Below are 22553 nucleotides of genomic sequence, written 5' to 3'. Positions count from 1 at the left end.
TATCAAAAACCTAGAGACCAAAGACATGCCTATTAAATAAAATATTAAAATATTCTCCTTCCTGTCACTGGGAACTATGCATCGAACATCCTGGGTCATTCTAAGCCTCAGGAGAGATTGTAAAGATCCTTTCAAAGTGCTGGTATGAAATCAATGGGAAAAAGAAAAGCCAACTTTAATAGCAACAAGAAATTATGTACCATATATACATCATAGCAAATACTTTATATTTGAGAATCTTTACAGCTTACATTTCCATTCCATTATTATGAGATGAAAAACAAAAAATTGCAAGTAGCATGCAAATTATAAATACAGCCTTCCACTTTACTAAACAAATTCTTACTTTCCAGTGTTACTTCCCAATTTATGCAGGAAACTGCCTGCAAAGCTGAAACTGATTAGAAAATTCTTTATAGTTTAAAATATCTCTCATTTTAGGAGAAACCAAATACCCAACCATCAAAATTAAAAATAAACTGAATTGTCAGAGTCCATTACAGTTATTGTTACTAGATCCACTTCATTTGCAGGTGTCCAAAATATAAAACAAATAATTCTTTATCTTCAAATTCATCTGTTCTTAAAATGCTACTTAAAACTTTGGTGGTTTTCCTGTAACATAGAAGAAAAAGTTAATTTATCAACTAGCTCGAATGAATACAGTTTTTACTACTTAACTTAGTTTATCAAACCAAATACTGTGATCCTATTAAGTGTTTACAGATCTTAAGTGCATGTTACTATAGAAAGTATTAAAGTAACTGGAATTTGACAAAACAGTTCTCCTATGTTTAATAAAATGTGTAATTCATTTTTAAATATACTAGATTGTATTCCAAATCTATTCTGTTTTTGTGGTACCTGGCTTGTTCAAAATAATGTGTATGTCAGACTTTTATTTACACAATAAAATATTAGAGATGAAATAAATCTTCAAATGAAAAAGTGACCATATTTTATATAGCACTGAAGTTTAGATTTATTCATATACACTCCTAAGATCTTTTCTGAATATTTTTGTATGGTTGGAAAATCTGAACATCATTAAGGACATTTTCCATGATAAAATATTCCTGTGTGAAAGAAACTTGAATTTCTGCTTAAATTTGGAAAAACTGACTGGAGTTCAATTTAGGGAGTTTAAGAGAAAAAAGGGCCTTGCATTCCAAAGGGCTAGAAACCCCAAGAATGGAAAGCACAAGTGGTATGTCTCACATTTGAGCCATTCTCAGCATTCTATATTCTGAGTTCCTCTCAATTGAATACTTTTACCCATATAAAATAGTTTATGAAGACTCTAAAGTCAAATTCTAGTCTAAATTTACTAAGTGCATAATGAGAGCTAAGTACAGTTCAAGCCCTTCTAGACATTATTTCACTTAATCCTAACAACTAGAGATCATCAACCTCATCTGCAATCATAAAACTGAACGGTATACTAGCACACAAGTCGAAGCGACAATTTAAACCCACGCCCAATATCAAAACTCCTGGCTTTCCAATTAATATGCTAAAAGATACGTGTATTTATTTATTGTATTTGTTTTGATGAAATTTAATGCAGTGACACAAATATAAAGCTCTATAACGAGCAAAAATACACGGATAAATGAGGTAATGTGTTTTACTGTATAAAAAGAATGAACTGAGAAAAGCACCCACAAGCAGACCATACATATATTGCCAGAAAGGGGGCAGAAGACTGTCCTTTCAGTAAAAACCGCTGGGATGACTGGATATCCATGTAGAAAAGAAAACCTGAGCCCTACCTTACACCATAGAGTATAATCTATTGCCGATGGATCATAGAAATGAATTGAAAAACAGTAGAACTTTTAGACTCTTTATCTTTCAATGGAAGAAAATATTTCTTAAAATATACCTTCCTGTTTCTTGAGCAGAGTGGTAATTACTTACAATAGTTGGTCATATTATATATTTAGATGTGTGTACTTTTCTGAATTACATTCCACAGTAAAATTAAAAATTTAGTGAAAGAATCCAGTGAAAATACTAAAGATAAACATTTTAGAATGAAAACAATACAAAATTAGAGAACTGCTTACTGGTTTTTGAAGTACAATGGGATGATCGGGCAGGAAGTCTGGCTTTTTTCTGCAGATGGAAACACTTGAGAGCTTCAACAGGAAATCTCTGCTGTACTTAATTCTCTCTATAGATATTAAACATCAGATGTAATGTTATAAAATACTCTCCCAGAACACTTTTTGGCTCATAGTTTTCTGCATGTCCCTTACTAATCCATTATTTTATAAAATAATGAGTATTTTCTATGCAAAAAAAAAAAAGAGAAGCAAGAAATTTTGAAAAGTATCTACTGCCTTCACTTTTCCTTTTACATGGAAAGGAAGCCAAGTAACCAAGGAAAATTGGGAGAGAAACATTTCAGAAAATTGGTAATGCATGGTCTCTTCCATCAGGCTATTCAGATTTAGTGAAGGGATCATAAGCTTAACAGTAGTAATACCTGTTGGGTAACTCAGATCCTGCCAAAATAGGACCCTAAGAAGCCTGTCTAGTCTTCACACTTAAAATGTAATACAATCAAAATAAGTTTAAGAAAATTTTGTTGTATATCTGCACATCAGAGATATGCTAAGTAATGGTGAAAAAAATCCAAGATAGGGTCCCTATCTTCAAATATCTGCATATTTCTCATCAGAAATGATCACCATAAAAGATCACCTGCTGAGCCAGAGACAGAAAAGCAGTATCTTTAAAGTGCTAATAGAAAAGAACTGACAACCTAGAATTCCATACTGTGAAACAAAATTTTCTGCTGGTCTCCATCCCTGGTTCCTTGCACAAAGCTCCTAAAAAAAAACCTTGTAATTTCATTAAGTGATAAGAGTACTAGGAGCATCTTTTGTTCTAGGATTTGGTTTTTGACCCTACTTCCTGATACACAGCTCTTAAATCCCTTGAATTTTCCTGGGTGACAGAAATGTCCTTCTTTCTAATGAGATGAATTTCAGTGGGCTTCTGGACAGAGGATGGTCAAAAGAAAGATCAAGCCATGATAGAAGCTTGAAGCTTACAGCCCCACCCCTACCTCCTCTAGGAAGTAGGTAGGGCTACAGATTTGAGTTAATGACTGATCATGCCACATAATGATGCCTCCATAAAAATCTCAAAAGTATGGGGTTTGGAAAGCTTCTGGGCTGGTTAACACATCCATGTACCAGGAGGGTGGTACTCCACAAGGATAGAAACTCCATACTTGGGACCCTTCTAGACCTTGCTCTATGTATCTCTCCATTTGTCTTCATCTGTATCCTTTATCATTTCTTTCATTATATAATAAACTGGTGTTAGTTTACCCTAAGTTCTGTGAGCTGTTCAAGCAAATGATCAAATCCAAGAAGGCAGATTTAACCTAATATACAGCCAAGTTGGACAGAAATTTTGAGTAATCTAGGGACCTACTACATGCAACTGTCATCTGAAGTGGAGGTGAGTTGTGTGAGATTAAAATCATGTGAAGTTAAAAGACATTTTCAAAAATGAAAGAAAAAGAATTCATAAGTAGTAGTTATAGCTGATCTACGAGGAATGCTAAAGGAAGTTTCTGAGGTTGAAAGGCAATGAAACTAGACAAACTTTAATATTCAGAAATGAAGAATAAAGGGTAAATAGCTGAATGAATATAATGGACTCCTTTTTTTCCTTCTAAATTCTTTAAGTGTGTGAATGTTGAAATCAAAACTTAATGACACTCTCTGGTAGAGATGTGATTCATACAATAACAGCAAATAGGACACTGCAATGGAATAGAGGGAAGAAGCCTCCACATGGTTGCAAGGTTTTAGCATCACCATTTTGCATGAAGTAGTATAATATTAACAAGTACACTGATTTAGATATTATAATCCCAGACCAACAACATAAAAATACAATATAGCTAAAAATTCAACAGATATAATCAAATACCAACAAAAATTCAAAAATATCCAAAAGAAGGCAGAAAAAGGGAAAAAATAGGACAAAATAAATGATAAAAGGCCTAAATCCAACTACATCACCTTAAATGTTAATGGTCTAAACCAGAGATCAATAAACTTTTTTCTATAAAAGGACTAATAGTAAATATATGAGAGTTTTGGGACATAAAGTCTCTATCACAACTACTCAGTCTTATAATGCAAAAGCAGCCACGGATAGTAAACCATGTGGCTGTGTTCCAATAAAATTAATTTCCGAAACAGGGATTTGAACTGAGGGACATAGTTAACTCTTAGGTTAAACACTGCAATTAAAGGCCATAGATTGACACAATGGATTAAAAAGAGAAAGTATTATTATATGCTGCCTGCAAGACATACACAGATAGATTGAAAGTAAATGGATATAAAATGATATACCGGTAGGAAAAGAAGGCAAGAGGGGCTATATTAGTATCAGCTAAAGAGACCATTATTGATGGGTTGTGCCTAATGACCAAGATCCAAAATACATAGAGGGAAAATGACAGAAATAAAATAGTTTCACAAAAAATAGGTAATAGAAAACAATCCCCTTAGCACTTTATAGAAAAGTGCTAGACAAAAAAACCAGACTAGACAAAAAAATCAGAAAATACTTGGATCTGCCCAATATCAACCACCTTGATTTAACAATTACAGAAACTACATCAACAACTGCAAAATAACAAGTTATTTTCAAGTGGACATGGTATAGTCACCACAACAGACCATAAAAACAAGTCTCAATAAATTTAAGGGGTTTGAAAAAAAACCACACAAACAACAAGGAGACATTACAAATAATATCAAACATACAAAATATCATGTACAAAGAGACTTCTATGAACAAATTATACATCAAACAAATCTAACAACCAAATTTATCCAATTCTAGGATAAATACAGAAGCTATCAAAACTGAGTAACAAGAGAAAATCTGAACAAATTATTAAGGAGATTTTATCAGTAATCAAAAATGTCCCAACAAACAAAAATCCAGGACCAGACAACTTCACAAATTCTACCAAACATTCAAAGAATTAATATCAATCCTTGTAAAACTCTTCCAAACTCTCCTAAACTCATGCGACCAGCCTTATCCTGATAGATCCTCTTCTCGAAGGATGCCACCAAAAAATCAGACCTTGATAAATACAAATGCAAAAATCCTCAACAAAATATTAGCAAAGAAAATTCAACAATACATTAAAAAGATCATAGTGGGTACAGAGGAAACATACCTCAACAGCATAAAACACAAGTAAGATGAACTCACAGTTAAAATCATACCCAATGTGAAAAGTTGAGTTTTTCTAAGGAAGTTTCTTTAAGATTAGGAACAAGACAAGGATGTCCACTCTTGTCACTTTTATTCAACATAGTACCGGAAGTCTTGGCCACAGCAATCAGACAAGAAATAAGAAATACAAGGCATTCAAATTGGTAAGAAAGATGTAAAACTGTCTATTTGCAGATGACACAATACTATATATAGAAAACCCTAAAGACTCCACACAAAAAAATACTAGAATACGTGAATTTGGTAAGATGCAAAATACAATTAAAATACAGAACTCTATTATGTTTCTATACACTAATTACAAGTTATCAGGAAAAGAAATTAAGGAAATAATCCCATTTATAGCTTCATTAGAAAAACAAAATACCTAGGAAAAAATTTAGCCAAGGAGGTAAAAACCAAAAGCCCTATCTTTAAAAACTGTAACACACTGATGAAAGAAATTGGAGATGACACAAATAATGCCATGCTAATGGCCTGGAAGAACTGATACTATTAAAATGTTCATATTATCCAAAGGAATTTACAGATTCAATGCAATCGCTATTAAAATATTAATGGCATTTTTCACAACTAGAAAAAAAAAATCCTAAAACGTGTGGAACCAAAAAAGACCATGAGCAGCCAAATCTATCTTGAGAAAGAACAAAACTGGAGGTATCACACTCCAATTTGAAACTATACTACAAAGCTATAGTAATGAGAACATTATGGTACTAGCACCCAAAAAAAAACAAAACAAAACAAAACAAAAAAACCCTACAGATCAAATGGAACAGAATAGGGAGGCCAGAAACAAACCCACATTTATATGGTCAATTAATCTATGATAAAGAGGCAAGAATACACTAACACGGGGAAAAGGCAGTCTCTTTATGGGGTGCCTGGGTGGCTCAGTCAGTTAAGTGTCTGCCTTCAGCACAGGTTATGATCCCAGAGTCCTGGGACTGAGCCTCATGTCAGGCTCCCTGCCCGGCTTGTGCTCTGGCCCCCTCTCTCTCTCTACCAAATAAATTAATAAAATCTCTTTTAAAAAATTCTCTTTAACAAATGATGCTGGGAAAACTGGACAGCATATACAAAAGAATGAAATGACTGTTTTCTTATACCACATACAAAAATAAATTCAAAATGGATAAAAGAGCTACAAGTAAGACTTAAAATCATAAAACTCCTAAAATAAAATATAAAGTAGTAATCTCTTAGAACTCAGTCTTAGCTATACATATATATATAGGATCTGTCTCATGAGGCAAGGGAAATAAAAGCAAAAATAAACCATTGGAACTACATCAAATTAGTTTTTGCAAGGCAAAAGAAACCAACAAAATGAAAAGACAACCTACCAAATAGGAGAAGATATTTGCAAATGATACATCTGATAAGGGGTTAATCTAAAATATACAAAGAACTCTACAACTCCACACCAAAAAAAAAAAAATCCAATTAAAAGGGGCTGAGAACTTGAATAGACATTTTTCCAAAGAAGACACACAGATGGCAAAAAGAAAATATGTTCAACATAAGCATCAGAGAGATATAAATCAAAACCACAATGAGTTATCACTTCATACCAGTCAAAATAGCTAGTATATCAAAAAGGCAATAAATAACAAACATTGACAAGGATATGGAGAAAAGGAAATTCATGCACTACTGTGGGAATGTAAATTGGTACAGCCACTATGAAACAGAGTATTGAAGGTTCTTCAAAAAATTAAAAATAGAAATATAAAATCCAGCAATTCTGCTTCTGGGTTTTTACCCAAAGAAAACGAAAACACTAATTCAAAAATATATATGTACCCCTACATTCACTGCAGCATTATTTACAATAGCCAAGATACAGAAGCAGCTTGTTTACTGACATAGCAATGGATAAAGAAAATGTGCTGTATAATGGAATATTATTCAACCATAAAAAAGAATGAAATCTTACCATTTTGACAACATAAATGAACTTAGAGAGCATTAAGTGAAGTGAAATAAGTCAAATAGAGGAAGACATATATTGTAAAACCTCACTTATATGTGAAATCTTAAAAAGAAACTAAGGTCACCAAATAGATTGGAGGTTGCCAGAGACAGGGGATAGAGCGTGAGCAAAGTGGAGAAAGGGGATCAAAAGGTATAAATTTCCAGTTATGAAATAAATAAGTCATGGGAATGTAATATGCAGGATGGTGACTATAGTTAATAACACTGTACCACACATTTGAAAGTTACCAAAAGAGTACAACTTAAAGTTCTCGTCACAAGAAAAAAAAAATGTGGAACTATGTATGGTGACAGATGTTAAGTAGACTTATTGAGATGGTCATTTCCCAATATAAACAAATTTTGAATCATTATGTTTTATACCTGAAACTAATGTATATATCACTGTACTTCAACAAAAAAATGCTAAAAAAAAAATCAAGGCTTGAAATCATACAGACTATATTCTCTGATAACAAAATTAAGAAATCCAGAAAATTTTCAAATATCTTACTTCAAATATCTTATAAATTAACATATTTCAAAATAATTCAGGAGTCAAAGATAAAATAATGAGGCAATTAAAAATATTTTAAAGTGAATGACAATATAATGTCAAAATTTGTGTATAGCTAAAGCAGTGCTCCAATAGAAATTTATAAATTCTTGTAAGAAAGTATCTACAACAAATGACCTAACAATCCATTTTAAAATGCTAGAAAGAAGAACTAAACCTTAAGTATAAAAAATAAATTTGTAAGGAGATATCACCAAAATAGAATATGTCAGATTAAAATAGCAAAAGTTGGTTCTTTGAAAAAGAGAAACAAATTTGACAAATCTTAGGCTAGATTAATTAAGAAAAGAACACAAAAATCAAATGTGAAGATCAAAAGTGGCTGTCCAGGGGCACCGGGGTGGCATAGTCATTTAAGTGTCCAGCTCTTGGTTTCAGGTCAAGTCATAATCTTAGGGGTCATGGGATCAAGCCCTATGTTGGGCTCTGCTTAAGATTCTCTCTCCCCCTCCCTCTGCCTGTCTTTCCTCCCACCCCCACTCTTTCTCCCTCTCTAAATAAAAACAGTTTTTTAAAAAGGGGTTGTCCACAGATTGTACAGACATTAAATAGAAAATAGGAGATACTATGAATAACTTTAAGCCAACATTTGGCAACGTGGATAAAATGGATATACTACAAATTTTGTGTGGACATATTTTTTTTCATTTGTCTTTGGTAATTTTACCAGTAGTAAAATTGCTGGGTTTGTAGTACTTTGGAAATCAGGACCTCTTAGAATTGCTCTAACTAAAAAATCATATGAATTGTCAATACCAAGATAGATTACTTTATATAAATGTAATCATATAATATGTAACCGTTTGTGTCTGGCTTCTTAGCATAACATTTTAGAGTTTCATTCTACCTAGAAGTTCCACTTAATGAAACTATCAATCAAGCATGTAATAGTACATTTTTAGATACACAAATTCAAAGAATTTACAAACAATACTCGTTTTTTTGAAGCTCCTGGAAAATGCACTTGAGCAAAATGAGGTATATCAAAAAAGAAGAAAACATAAGGGTCAAGAAACAAGAGAGTAAAGTCAGCAAAAGTAACCAAGAAAGAAACTCTAAAAATCTATTTCTCCACCAAAGCAACAAACAGTCAAAAACTTCCAGAACCAACGTTTTCTGAATTTTAAAATCAAAAGCTTACAAAACCAGGGGAATACTTAATAAAGAACAGCTAAATTTAGTAAAGAGTTTTGTGGCATTTTAACTTGCCTGAGAGCATCTCCCCCAAACCAGCTTGGCAATGGCCTTGAAAATAACTGCTCTCATTCCTGATACAGGTTGCCAGTACTGGTGAGAGCAATGCAAATCATATTCTCAGAGAACTGTGCTTGTTCATTTTGACCTGTCTGGTGACCCCCTAAAGAACTATCTTAAAGGACTTGCCTGTATCTTACCTAAGAACTCTTCCAGGGCTGAGGCTGCTATCTGAATTCATTTGTCAAAACATTTACAGGAAAATGTATTAGCCAATTCCTCCTGGGAGAAGGGATAACAATTAAAGCAAATAATAGGAAAACCCAAAAAGCTTAGGAATAAAGATTAGGGAAAAAGATGCTTTGGGGAATAAGGGCATGGAAAGACTCAGATGTTCCTAGGACTCTAGAAGTTCACATGCATGCTAAAGGCTAGGCTCATGCTCACAGAAAGACTTGAGAAGGTCCTAAACTATCATCTCTGGCTGACCTTCAGATTCCTCAGAAGTAAGAAGTCAAAGGAAGAGTTGTAAACTGCCCATTGAGTACTAAAGGCACACCCCAACACACATAGAGAAGCCATATACAAAGACTGGGAGAGGTTTTTTCCTCTTCTGTTTTTTGGTTTTAGGTATTGAAGGAATTCTCTGCCAAATCATCAGCTGACCATGAAGATATCACAACAGAGACTTGAGTGGCCACATGTAACAAACATAGACTTTACAATATTAGTTCAGAAAAGGCACTAGACAACAAAAATTTCACAGGCAGCAATAATAGAGCCTAAAAAAGGGAGAAAATCTGATTTCCAGAGTTATACATTATAGTCAAAATACTGTTTTCAAAAACAACAAAATACAATGCATTCAAAGAATGAAGAAAGTATGGCCCATATGTATGAATAAAAGACATTTTCTCTGAGATGCAGAGACATTGGATTTACTAGAGAAAGACTTTATTTTTTTTTATTTATTTATGATAGTCAAAGAGAGAGAGAGAGAGGCAGAGACACAGGCAGAGGGAGAAGCAGGCTCCATGCACCGGGAGCCCGACGTGGGATTTGATCCCGGGTCTCCAGGATCGCGCCCTGGGCCAAAGGCAGGCGCCGAACCGCTGCGCCACCCAGGGATCCCTAGAGAAAGACTTTAAATAAACTATTTTAACTATGCTCAAAGAACTAAAGGAAATCATGAGAAAGCACCTTGCCAAATAGAAAATATGGTTAAATAAAAATTATGAAAAGGCCCCTAATTCTGGAAAAGTGAAAAGATTCGCTAGAGTGGTTCAACAGCAGATATGAGCAAGCAGAATAAAGAGTAAGCAAATTTAAAGATAAGTCAATTGACATTACCCAGTCTGAGAAATAGAAAGAAAAAAGAAAAAGAAAAATGAACATAACCTAAGATACCTGTCAGACCACAGCTAGAATGCCAACAAACATACAGTGAGAGTCACAGGAGGAAAAGGGAGAGAGAAATGATTAAAAAAAAAAAAAATACTTAAGGAAATAATGGCAGAAAACTCACAAATTTGATGAAATACATACACTGACACATCCAAGAAGCTTAATGAACTACAAACTGGATACACTCAAAGAGGTTCACACTGAGATGCATTATAAGCAAAATGTTATAAGATGATCCTGAGGCCAGCAAGAGCAGCAATTAGTCACTTACAAGGGATTCTCAATTGGATAAAATGCTGATTTCTCATCAGGAATCATGGAAGCCAGAAGGCAGTGGGGAAGACAAAGTACTGAAAGCAAAAAATCAACCAAAAATCTATATCCAGCAAAACTACCTTCAGAAATAAAAAAGAAACTGAGACATTCAAAGATAAACAAAAACTGACAGTTCATTGCTTAGAAAAAAATGCTAAAGGGAATCCTTTAACTTGAAATTAAAAAGTGTAAAGTAACCAGAATCAGGATGCCTGGGGTGGCTCAGTGTTGAGTGTCTGCCTTCAGCTCAGGGTGTGATTCCAGGCTCAGGATTGAGTCCCACAAGGGGAGCCTACTTCTCCCTCTGCCTATGTCTCCGCCTCTCTTGCTGCACCTCTCATGAATGAATGAATGAACAAATAAATAAATCTTTAAAAAAAATAATAAAGTAACTGGAGTCCACATTGATAAGTAAAAACCAGTAAACCTAACTACACTTGTAGGCAAGTTAAAAACTAGTATCAATGAATTTTTGGATGTAACTTCCCCTTATTCCTATATGTCTTGAAATACAAATACATAAAATTGCAGATTCATAAATCTAGGTTGATAGATTACACAACATATAAAGATGGAATTTGTCATAATGGCAATGTAAAGGTGGGATGGAACTATAGGGGCAGAGTTTTATATAATATTGAAACTAAAGTGGTATTAATTCAAATTACACTGTTGTAAATTAAGTAGTTCCCCAGTGCAACTGCCAGGAAAATAACTTCAAAATATACAGTAAGGGGAATGAAAAGGAAATAAAAATGATACAGTAGAATCTATTAAACACAAAAGAAGGTATTAGTGGAGGAAATGTAAAACCAAAAAAGATCTAAGACTTCTAAAAGACAAATACAAAATGGGTGTAGTTAGTCCTTCCTTATTAGTAATTACAACTGAATGTCAGTCATAAACACTCCAATTAAAAGACAGAAATTGGCAGAATGCATTAAGAATACGATCCAATTATATGCTGTTTGACAACGATGATACTCACTTTAGATCAAATTATAAAAATAAGTTAAAAGTGAATGAATGAAGATGTGTGACACAGATAATAACCAAAAGAGAGTTGGAGTGGGTATACTAATAACAGATAAAAACAGACTTTAAGACAAAAATTGTTACAAGAGATAAAGGAGAACATTATACAATGGTAAAAGGGTCAATTCACTAAAATAACAATTATGAACATATATTACCTAATAACAGAAAGGAAAACTGATGGAACTGGAGGCACACGGAGAATTTAATAATAACAGCTGGAGATTCCAAGGATCCTACTTTCAATAAAGAACAGAAAAACTAGACAGATGATCAACAAGGAAATAAACAGAGGGCATGAACAACACTATAAGCCAACTACACCTAACAAACACATACAGAACACTTCATTTAAAAACACCAGAATGTACATTCTTCTGAAATGTACACGAAACTTTCTTCAGGATCAACCATGTTAGGCTACAGAATAAGTCTTAAAAAGTTTTAAAAACAATGGTATCATACAAAATATCCTGACTATAATGCAATGAAAGTAGAAATCAATATCAGAAGTAAAACTGGAAAATGCATGAATATGTGGAAGTTAAAAAAATACTCTTAAACCAATGGATCAAAGAATAAATAACAGAGGATTGAGAAAATACTTTGAGACAAAAGAAAACAAAGACACAACATACCAAAACTTAAAGGATACAGCAAAAGCAGCACCCAGAGAAAAAATTATAACCTCAAATGCCTATATTAAAAAAGAATAGCTCAAATCAATACCTAACATCAAACATTAAGGAACTATAAAAAGAATGGCAGGCTAAATCGAAAGCTAACAGAATGAACGAAATAATAAAGATGAGTAAAGATAAATGAAATAGAGATAAAAAAATAAACCAACAAGTCAAAGGTTGATTATTTGGTAAGATCAAAATTGACAAAGATCAACTAGAAAAAATACTTAAATTACTAAGATCATGTATAACAATGATTTTGTATCCTGCAACTTTGCTGAATTAATTTATTAGCTCTACTGTTTTTACATGTCCTACATTTTAGGGTTTTCTATGTATAAGACTGTGTCATCTGTGAATAGAAATTACTTTGTCCTTTCAAATTTGAATGTCTTTTATTTATTTTTCTCAACTACATGCTCTGGCTAGAACTTCCAGTATAATGTTGAATAAAAGTTGTAAAAGTGATTATCCCTGACTTGCTCTTGATATTAGTGGGGGAAAACTTGTAATCTTTCACTACTATGATGTTAGCTGTGGGGTTTTCATATACATCCTTTATTATGCTGAGGAAATTCCCTTTTATCTCTTGCTTGCTGAGAGTGTTTATTAAGAAAGGATGTTGGATATTGTCAAACGCTTTTTCTGTTACAATTGAGATGGTGATGTTATTTTTTTTTCTTGCATTCTGTTAATGTGGTGTACTATACAAATTGATTTTCACATGCTGAACCACCCTTAGGATTAATCCCACATGGCCATGATATATAATCTTTTTATTCTGCTGCTGGGTTTGGTTTGGTGGTATTTTTGTACCTTATATTCTGAGGATTACTGATCTATAGTTTTCTTTTTGCATGATGTTTTTGTCTAGCTTTGGTATCAGAGTAATATTAGCCTTACAGGATAGATGAAAAGTGTTCTTCAAGTTTTTGGAAGAGTTTGAGAAAGTTGTGCTAATTCTTCTTTAAATGTTTGGTAGAATTCACCAGTGGAGCTGTCAAGTCCTGAACTTTTCTTTGTTAGGAGATTTTCTTATTACAAACTCAATCTCCTTACTTGCTATATGTTTATTTAGATATTCTATTTCATCTTAAGGAAGTATTGGTAATTTCTGTTTTTAGTAATTTTTCTATTGCATCTAGCTTACCTAATATTTTGGTGGCGTACACATAACAATTGGCAGTATTTTCTTATAATTCATTTTATTTCAGTAAGCTTACAGTAATACCCCTACACAAAATCAGCTGTGTTTTCTACACTATGAATTAACAGTCCAAAAAGGAAATTAAGAAAACAGTTCCACTGGCATGACAAGGAATAATTAGGAATAAATTTAACTGAAGAGGCACAAGACCTGTACACTGAAAACTGAGACACTGATAAAATAAAGACTGAAAAAAATGGAAATATACCCCATGTTCATGGATTGAAAGTTTTAATACTGTTATAATCCCCCAAAGTAACCTACGAATTCACTAATATCCTATCAAAATTCTTTTGAAAGAAAAGGAGATTTTTTTTTGCAGAAATAAAAATGCAAATCCTAAAAATAACATGGAATTGCAAGAAACCCCAAATAACCCAAACAACCTTCTGAAAGAACAAAGTTGAAGACTCATACTTCCCAATTTCAAAACTTACTATAAAGCTACAGTAATCAAAACAGTGTGGTACTGGTACAGGACAGACATACAGATTAAGGGAACAAAACTAGAAGTCCAGGAATAAACACATACTCCTATACTCAAAGGATTTTCAACAAAGATGCCAAGATCATCAAATGGAGAAAAAATATCTCATTAATAAATAGTGGTGAGACAACTGGATATCGAAGGCAAAAACAAAAACAAAAACAAAAAAGAATTGAAGGTGGGCTTCTACATAAACCATATATAAAAGCTAACTCAAAATGGAAAAAAGACCTAAATATAAGAACTAAAACTCAAACTCATAGAAGTAAATCTCCGTGACTTGAGATTTGGCAGTCATTTCTTACATATGACATCAAAACCATGAGCAACAAAAGAAAAAATAGACTTTATCAAATTTTTAAAAATTTGTACAGATAAGTACACTATCAAGAGAATGAAAAGAAACTCCAGTATAGGAGAAAATATGTGTAAATTATATATCTGATAAGTATATATCTGATAAAAGCCTTGAATCATATATCTGATAAAGGTCTAATACATAGATCTCAAATACCTTATATATACCTAAGTGTGTGTGTATGCAGGGGAAGAAAGGAAGTGAGCACGGGGACAGGGGAGGGAAGTGGCAGAGAGAAAAAGAGTTGAAAGTCTAGTATCCAGAACTTTTATAACTCAATCACAAAAAGAAAATAACCCAATTAAAATATGGTCAAGGAACTTGGGTAGACCTTCTTACAAAGAAAAAATATAAATGGTCAACAAGCACAGAAAAAGACACTCAATATCATTAGACAATAGAGAAATGCAAATCAAAATCACAGTGAGATACCATTTCACACCCACTGGAATGACTATAATAAAAAAAGATCCTAACAAGGATGTCAAGAAATTGGAACCCTTACACACTGCTACTAAGAATGTAAATGGTATAGCCACTGTGGAAAACAGTTTGGCAGTTCCTCAAAAAGTTAAACATAGAATTACCATGGGACCTGGCAAGTCCACTCCCAGGTATATATCCAAGATAAATGATAATAGGTGTTCAAACACATACTTTCCACAAATATTCACAGCAACATTATTCATAACAGCCAAAAGGTTTACCCCAAATGCCCAACTGAGAGATAAACAAAATGTAACATATCCATACAAGAAAATATCATTTAGCCATAAAAAGGAATGAAAAATGAAATACTGATACATGCTACCCATGGATAAACCTTGAAAATCTTATGGTAAGTGAAAGGAGTCAGACACAAAAGGTCATATATAATTCCAATTAGAGGAGATATCCAGAATAAGTATGTCCATTAAGACAAAAAGTAGATCAGAGTTTGTCAGTGGCTGGACAGAGGGGAGAATGGAAAATGACTACTTAAGGGGTATGAGGTTCCTCTTGGGATTATAAAAATGTTCTGGAACTAAACAGTGGTGATGTTTGTACACTACTATACTAAAAACCACCAAATTATACATTTCAAAATAATTTACTTCAATTAAAAAAGGAGAAAGAAAGGGCACCTAGATGGCTAAGTCGGTTAGTCAGCCAGCTCTTGATTTAAACTTAGGTTATGGTCTCAGGGTTGTGAGATGGAGCCCCACATCAGGCTCCATGCTCAGTGCTCAGCACGGAGTCTACTTGAGATTCTTTCCTGCTTCCCTTCCCTTCCCCTCTGCTCCTCCCCTGGTGGAAGGAAGGAAGGAAGGAAGGAAGGAAGAAGGAAGGAAGGAAGGAAGGAAGGAAGGAAGGAAGGAAGGAAGGAAGGAAGGAAGGAAGGGAGGGAGGGAGGGAGGAAGGAGAAGGAAGGAAAGAAAAGGAAGGAAGGGAGAGAGGGAGGAAATTAAATAAAAATTAAAAGGAGAAAGCAACCAAAGAACTGCAAAGGGGTATTCCATGATAATAGTAAAAGTACATTCCAGGACAACAGTACTGAAGAGTAAGCAGTCTATACTGGAAAAGGATCATGAAGGATTCTGAAGGAAAACCCTTCTCGGGGTGGCGGGGGGGCGGGGGGGAATACCAACTGATATATTTGTGCATAAGAAAAATATTATAGGTAAGTGTAACAGAGTTCTTGGAGCACTTAAGGAAAAAAGTTAACAGCAGTTACATAGAAAAACAACATGAACATTAGCTCCAAGAAAAATAATGGATTGTCTGAAACAGATATGCACCTGTTGGCTAAGCAACTGTATTTACATTGTCTTATAAAGAGTGGTAATGCTTTAACTGATATTTGTGAAATAACTATATGGTAGAGAGGGAAGACAGAAGGATGAAGAAGTGAGGCAACTGACGTAGAAGACATAAATTCTCATTTTCCAAAATAGGCTGCCAATATAAAAAAATAAAGTTGGAAACAATTTAAACATTTTACTTAGAAATAGTTAAATACTAGAAGAAAAAGCTAATAGAGTACTTTCATGACTTTTAAATTATATAGACTGACAAAAATCTAGAAAATAAATTAATAAATAATTCTTATTTTATTTAAAACTAGCTGGTAGGAGAGACTACTGGTTATCCCCAAGAGCAGCAGTTTTCCCCTTCTGTTTCAGCAACAGAATTAGCAGGCTACACAGCTAAAGATTACATTTTCCAGTCTGCTTCATACAGGATGACTAAGTTCTGGTCTATGAGTTATTAAGTGAAAGTGATATATGCTACTTACAGGTCATACTTTTAAGGAGAACTACCTCTCCCTTTTATGTCTTTCCTGATGGCTAGACAGGGAATATAGTGGCTGAAGGAAAGGCATTCATCTTGGGCAGAGATAGAAGCCATACATTAAAGATGGCAAAGTTGGGCAGCTCGGGTGGCTCAGCGGTTTAGCACCGCCTTCAGCCCAGGGCCTGGGCCTGGAGACCTGGGATTGAGTCGGCGTCAGGTTCCTTGCGTGGGGCCTGCTTCTCCCTCTGCCTGTGTCTCTGCCTCTCTCTCTCTCTCTCTCTCTCTGTCTCTCATGAATAAATAAATAAAATCTTTAAAAAATAAATAAAAATAATAAAGATGGCAAAGCAATATGATTGAGTCCAGTAACATTTCACCAGAGCACAATGAATACACCAGCCCAATTATGAGCTGTTATAGAATATACAGAAATAAAATTCTATCTTGTTCAAGCCTTGTTGTTATGGTTTCTTCTCTAAAGCAGTCATATTTACCTATAGCATTTCTAATATAGATAGAAATCAACCAAAAGAATATAATAAAATTTATGTACATAAGGTTTGCAACTAAGCAATTATTAAATAGGAATGCTAAGATTCCCTTATGAAATTTAGGAATTATGGTAAAAAAATGTACCTTTTTTAACTGGAGACTGATGTTGCTGTTGTTCATTATGACCTTGAGTAAAGGCTTGCATTCCATTCGTCTTACACTATTAAAAGAAAAAAATATATACTTGTTAACTGGCTTAAAAATTTTATATAACTTTTTTTTTATCATCCAAAACTATTTTCCTAATCAATCAAAGTATTAGTCAAGACATATTTCCGTACTAAAGGATAAGCAATCTTGTAAGAGAATGCTTATTAAAAATAAGCAAAAGAAAAAAATCTTTCAAAATATATTCACCTGTATCTTTAACTATTTTGTCATGATTTTTTTTTAACTAACTCCCCTTCTGATTCCATGCTCACTGAGAAGTACCCTGATTACAATTTAATCTCCCTAGTGCATTTAATAAACTACTGGAACCAATAAGAAAATATCATAGACACATGACAGTAAGATTTCTCATGATAAAATAATGCGTTCTCTGATTTTATAAATCAGTTTCACAAATTTGGTCAATGCAATCTATCCTTAAGATAATCCCTTACGCTGACAAAAATCAGTTTGCAAATAGTCAGCCATACTCTGAACCATGGTAATTCATTAAGGTAGGTTTCTCTGAAGATATCTATCCTGAAAAATAAACATCTCTGCTCTATCAATCACGGTAGTAACAAGTTATAGCTCATTCCTTAAACATTTGCAAATTCTACCACGGCAACTCTGCATGAAGTTAGAAAGATTAATTATCTAACCCTATGACACAATGAAGAGTAATGAGATAACTCTATAATACTGAATCATCAAAATAAGTTATCAGAAAAACATTAAATTTTAGCAAAATTTTTATTTTTAAGTAGAGATAGAAAAATATGAAAATGCCAAAGATCTTCATTGTCCAAAGTTTTTCTTCCCATTAGATTTAATAAACAATGATATTAACTATATAGTCCCTTCTAAAAAATTTTAAATTTAAAAATTTAAAGTGTGCAAAGGCACACTTCACTGACACTAAAATGCAAGACCTCAAATCAAACTCAAAAGTAAATTATAATCTGAAAAAAACATTAAGAAATAATCTATTGGGATCCCTGGGTGGCGCAGCGGTTTGGCGCCTGCCTTTGGCCCAGGGCGCGATCCTGGAGACCTGGGATCGAATCCCACGTCGGGCTCCCGGTACATGGAGCCTGCTTCTCCCTCTGCCTGGGTCTCTGCCTCTCTCTCTGTGTGTGTCATTCATGTATAATATATAATATAATCCTCTGCCCCTCTCTCTCTCTCTCTATCATAAATAAAAAAAAGAAATAATCTACTTTGGGATCCCTGGGTGGCTCAGCAGTTTAGCACCTGCCTTTGCCCCGGAGTGTGATCCTGGAGTCCCGGGATCGAATCCCACATCGGGCTCCCTGTGTGGAGCCTGCTTCTCCCTCTGCCTGGGTCTCTGCCTCTCTCTCTCTCTGTGTCATTCATGTATAAATAGTATCTTTAGAAAAAAAAAAGAAATAATCTATTTTTAAAATAGTATCTAGGGGTACCCAGGTGGCTCAGCAGGTTAAGCATCCGCCTTTGGCTCAGGTCACGATCCCAGGGTCCTGGGATTGAGCCCTGCATTGGGGTCCCTGCTGAGAAGGGAGCCTGCTTCTCCCTCTCCCCCTACTCATGCTCTCTCTTGCTATCTCTCTCAAGTAAATAAATAAATAAATAAATAAATAAATAAATAAATAAACAAACAAACAAACAAACAAATAAATAAGATCTTTAAAAAAATAGTATCCAAAAGAAGAAAATACGTAGGAATAAATTTAACCAAGGTGGTGAAATAGTTGCACATGGAAAACATTAAGATACTAAAGAAATTAAAGATGGCATAAAACTAGACAATATTCTATGTTCATAGATTGAAAGAATACTGTTAAAATGTCCTTAACTATCTACAATGATCTACAGATTCAATGCAATCCCTTCAAAATTCAAATAGTATTTTTTTATAGCTAAAGCCATTCTAAAATTCATATGGAAAAACCCTAAAACACCATAAGCAGTCAAAGTAATCTTGAGTAAGAACAAAGCTGTATCCATCACACTTCCTGATTTTAAACTATGTTAGAAAGCTAAATAATCAAAACATTACAATACCTGCATAAAAAAACAAACAATGGGACACCTGGCTTGATCTTGGGGCTGTGAATTTGAGCCCCATGTTGGGTATAGAGATTACTTAAAAATAAAATCTTTTTTTTTAAAAGAAGACACAACCTAGAAATAGACCCACACATATATTCAACTAATCTCTGACAAGGGAACCAAGAATACACAATGGAGAAGGGATAGTCTCTTCTAAAAATAGTACTGAGAAAATTGGATATTCAAATACAAAAGAATGAAATTGGATCCTTAGCTTATACACAAAAAATAAACTGAAAATAGATCAAAACCAAATATAAGACCATAAAAAAACCATCAAAGAAAACATATGTAAAATGCTCAACACTGGTCTTGGAAATGATTAAATGTTAAAAAATCAAACTCACATAATTAGAAAATAGAATGGTGAGTACCAGGAGCTAAGAATAGTGGAAATGGGGAGATGCTGGTCAAAGAATACAAATTTTCAATTACAAAATAAATAAGTTCTGGAGATCTACTGCACAGCATGGTGATTATAAATAATATTGTACTATATTCTTGAAATGTGCTAAGATCTTAAGTGCCCTCCCAATCCCCCACAAATTTGCTAACTATGTGAAGTGATGAATGTGTTAATTAATTGTTATAATCATATCACAATGTATATATGCATAAATGATCAAGTTATATACTTTTATTAAAAAATCATGTTGTATAGCCTAACTATATTCAATTTTTATCAATTATACCTCAAGAAATCTGGAAAAAATTGTACTTTGTCATTTCAGCATATATTAGCAAAAATATATAAAAATATATAAATATATAAAAATACTGATTATTTCAAATCTTTCATAGCATGTAAGAAAGTACATCTACCAAAATTTTATAATTTTTTCAATTATAGTCCTATAATAAAATCATATATAATCTCACAAATTTAACAATCTTATATAATCTAATTAATAAAGCTGGAGAATTCTATAATAAAGATATGCAGAAAGTGTGATGGAAAGAATGAGCAAGAATATCAAACTTGGCTTAAAAACGTCAGGAAAGGCTTTACATGATGCATAACACTCAGAGGATCAGTAGTAGCTAGGCTGGCTTGACTAGTAAAAAATGAATGTTTATGGAAGAAAAGAGCAGCTTTGTGTTGGGATGCATGGGGTAATACAGCTAGTTTAGGAAATGGAAAATCAAATAGGCTTAAATAAAACAAAAGAAACAGTAGGTCTTTTTTTTCCAAGTCAAGGTTCTTTGCAATTTATGGTACAATACCCAATAATCTATTTAGCTTTTTCATATTTATAGCAAAACTGTTCCCAGCTCCTGTCACTCATCTTAAACAACTGTACACGAAAAAAAAAAAAACTGTACACGACTGAGATAACAAAAGAGAATTAGAGGTTAAATGCATATCAAACTCTACTCCTAGAACAAAAGTTCAACAGGAAAAAAACTAACTCATTTAGAGTTAATTTCTGTAGTATAAAATAGCTCCTACAAATAATAATAATAATAATAATAATAATAATAATAATAATAATAAAGCCTATAAAAAAGAATGGGCAAAGGCCGGGAACTGGTAATACAGATGAAAGAAAATTCAAATCACTGTTTTGTTTTTTTTTTTTAAGATTTTATTATTTTAGAGAGAGACAGAGCATGAGTCAAGGGGGAAGTGGAGGGAGGGAGGGAGAGAGGGGGGAAAGAATCTCAAGCCAACTCTGTGTTAAGAGCACAGTCCAACATGGGGCCCAATCTCAGGACACTGAGATCATAATCTGAGTTGAAACCAAGAGTCAGATCCTTAACCAACTGAGCCACCCAACCACCTCAAATTACTCATAAATAAATCAAAGATGGCTATAAAATCTTGACATTCGTCCCAACAACAGGTAAATTCTTTATCTCCTCCCCTGGAATCTGAGCAAGTTCTGTGACTGCTGAAACAGATCTAATACAGTAGATATGACACTCTGCTGATTTCCAGGCTTTAAGAGTCTTCCACTTCTTATCTTTTAGAACTTTAGCCATGGAACCCAAACATGGTGTTGTGAAAAGCCCAAGACACTTGGAAAGGCCATTTGTGTTCCTCCCGTTACACTGAGGCAGGTGAACCCTAAGCCAATACCCAGCATCAACTGCCAGCCATGTAAGTAAGCCATTTGCCATCCAGTCAAGACTTTAAATGACTCCGATCCTAGATGCTACCTGATTGTAGGCACATTACTGAACTTAGAAAAAGGTCCCTGACACCAGTTATCCACAGAGCTATGAAAGATAAGAAGCTATTTTTCAAGTCAAAGTTTTAAAGAATTTTTTATGAGGTAATAATAAAAAACAGAGGTTAAAAGAAGTTATTCAAACATAGGGAAGGTAATACCAGAGAGAAACATGGATTTATACAAAGAAATTAAGAGCACTGGAAATGGAATAAATGAAGGTGAAGTAAAACTCATTCTTTTACTTAAGTTATTTTAAAAGATAACACAGGAAATCAAAAATAACAGCAATGCATTATGTATTTATAGTACAAGCTACAGTAAAGTTATTCCCATAATAGAACGTGTTATGGAACATGAATGGGAGGTAAAAGTCTACAAAAAAAAAAAAACTATCAGATCTAATAAGTGAATTTAATGAGATCAATATACAAAAACCAATACTATTTCTGTATCCTACCAACCAGCATGTAGAATTTGAAATTTACAAAAAAATACCAATTATAATCGTACCAAAAAATATGAAATGCTTATAATAAATTTGACAAAAGATCTTCAAGACCCCATTCTAGAAAATACAAAAAAAGGAAATATGTGCTCACGAATCAGAAGACTCAATATTGTTAAGATGTTAATTCTTCTCAAATTAATCCTTACACTCAATCAAAATTGTAGACTTTTTTTTGCAGAAATTGGCAAGCTCATTTAAAACTTATATGGAAATGCAAACAGCTTAATAGCTGAGACAAATTTGAAAAAGACTGTAGTGAACTTCACTATCTTATATCAAGA

The 22553-nt window shown here is 33.6% G+C and overlaps 1 protein-coding gene across 2 annotated transcripts in view; it reads right to left on the bottom strand.

Annotated features, from left to right (window-relative positions):
* Positions 1 to 476: 476 nt before the first annotated feature.
* Positions 477 to 22553, bottom strand: part of C9H8orf88 (chromosome 9 C8orf88 homolog) — a 35532-nt gene continuing 13455 nt past the window's right edge. For both annotated transcript variants that reach the window (XM_041768388.1, XM_041768389.1), the window contains 3 exons: positions 17434 to 17509; positions 2070 to 2176; positions 477 to 615 (listed from right to left, as the gene is read on the bottom strand). In XM_041768388.1, the coding sequence (XP_041624322.1) occupies positions 592 to 615; positions 2070 to 2176; positions 17434 to 17509 (207 nt within the window). In that variant the 3' untranslated portion in view covers positions 477 to 591. The remainder of the gene's footprint in view (positions 616 to 2069; positions 2177 to 17433; positions 17510 to 22553) is intronic.

The sequence above is a fragment of the Vulpes lagopus genome, chromosome 9 (assembly GCF_018345385.1).
Source record: "Vulpes lagopus strain Blue_001 chromosome 9, ASM1834538v1, whole genome shotgun sequence".
NCBI lineage: Eukaryota > Metazoa > Chordata > Mammalia > Carnivora > Canidae > Vulpes > Vulpes lagopus.
This window is presented reverse-complemented; position numbering and strand designations above follow the sequence as displayed.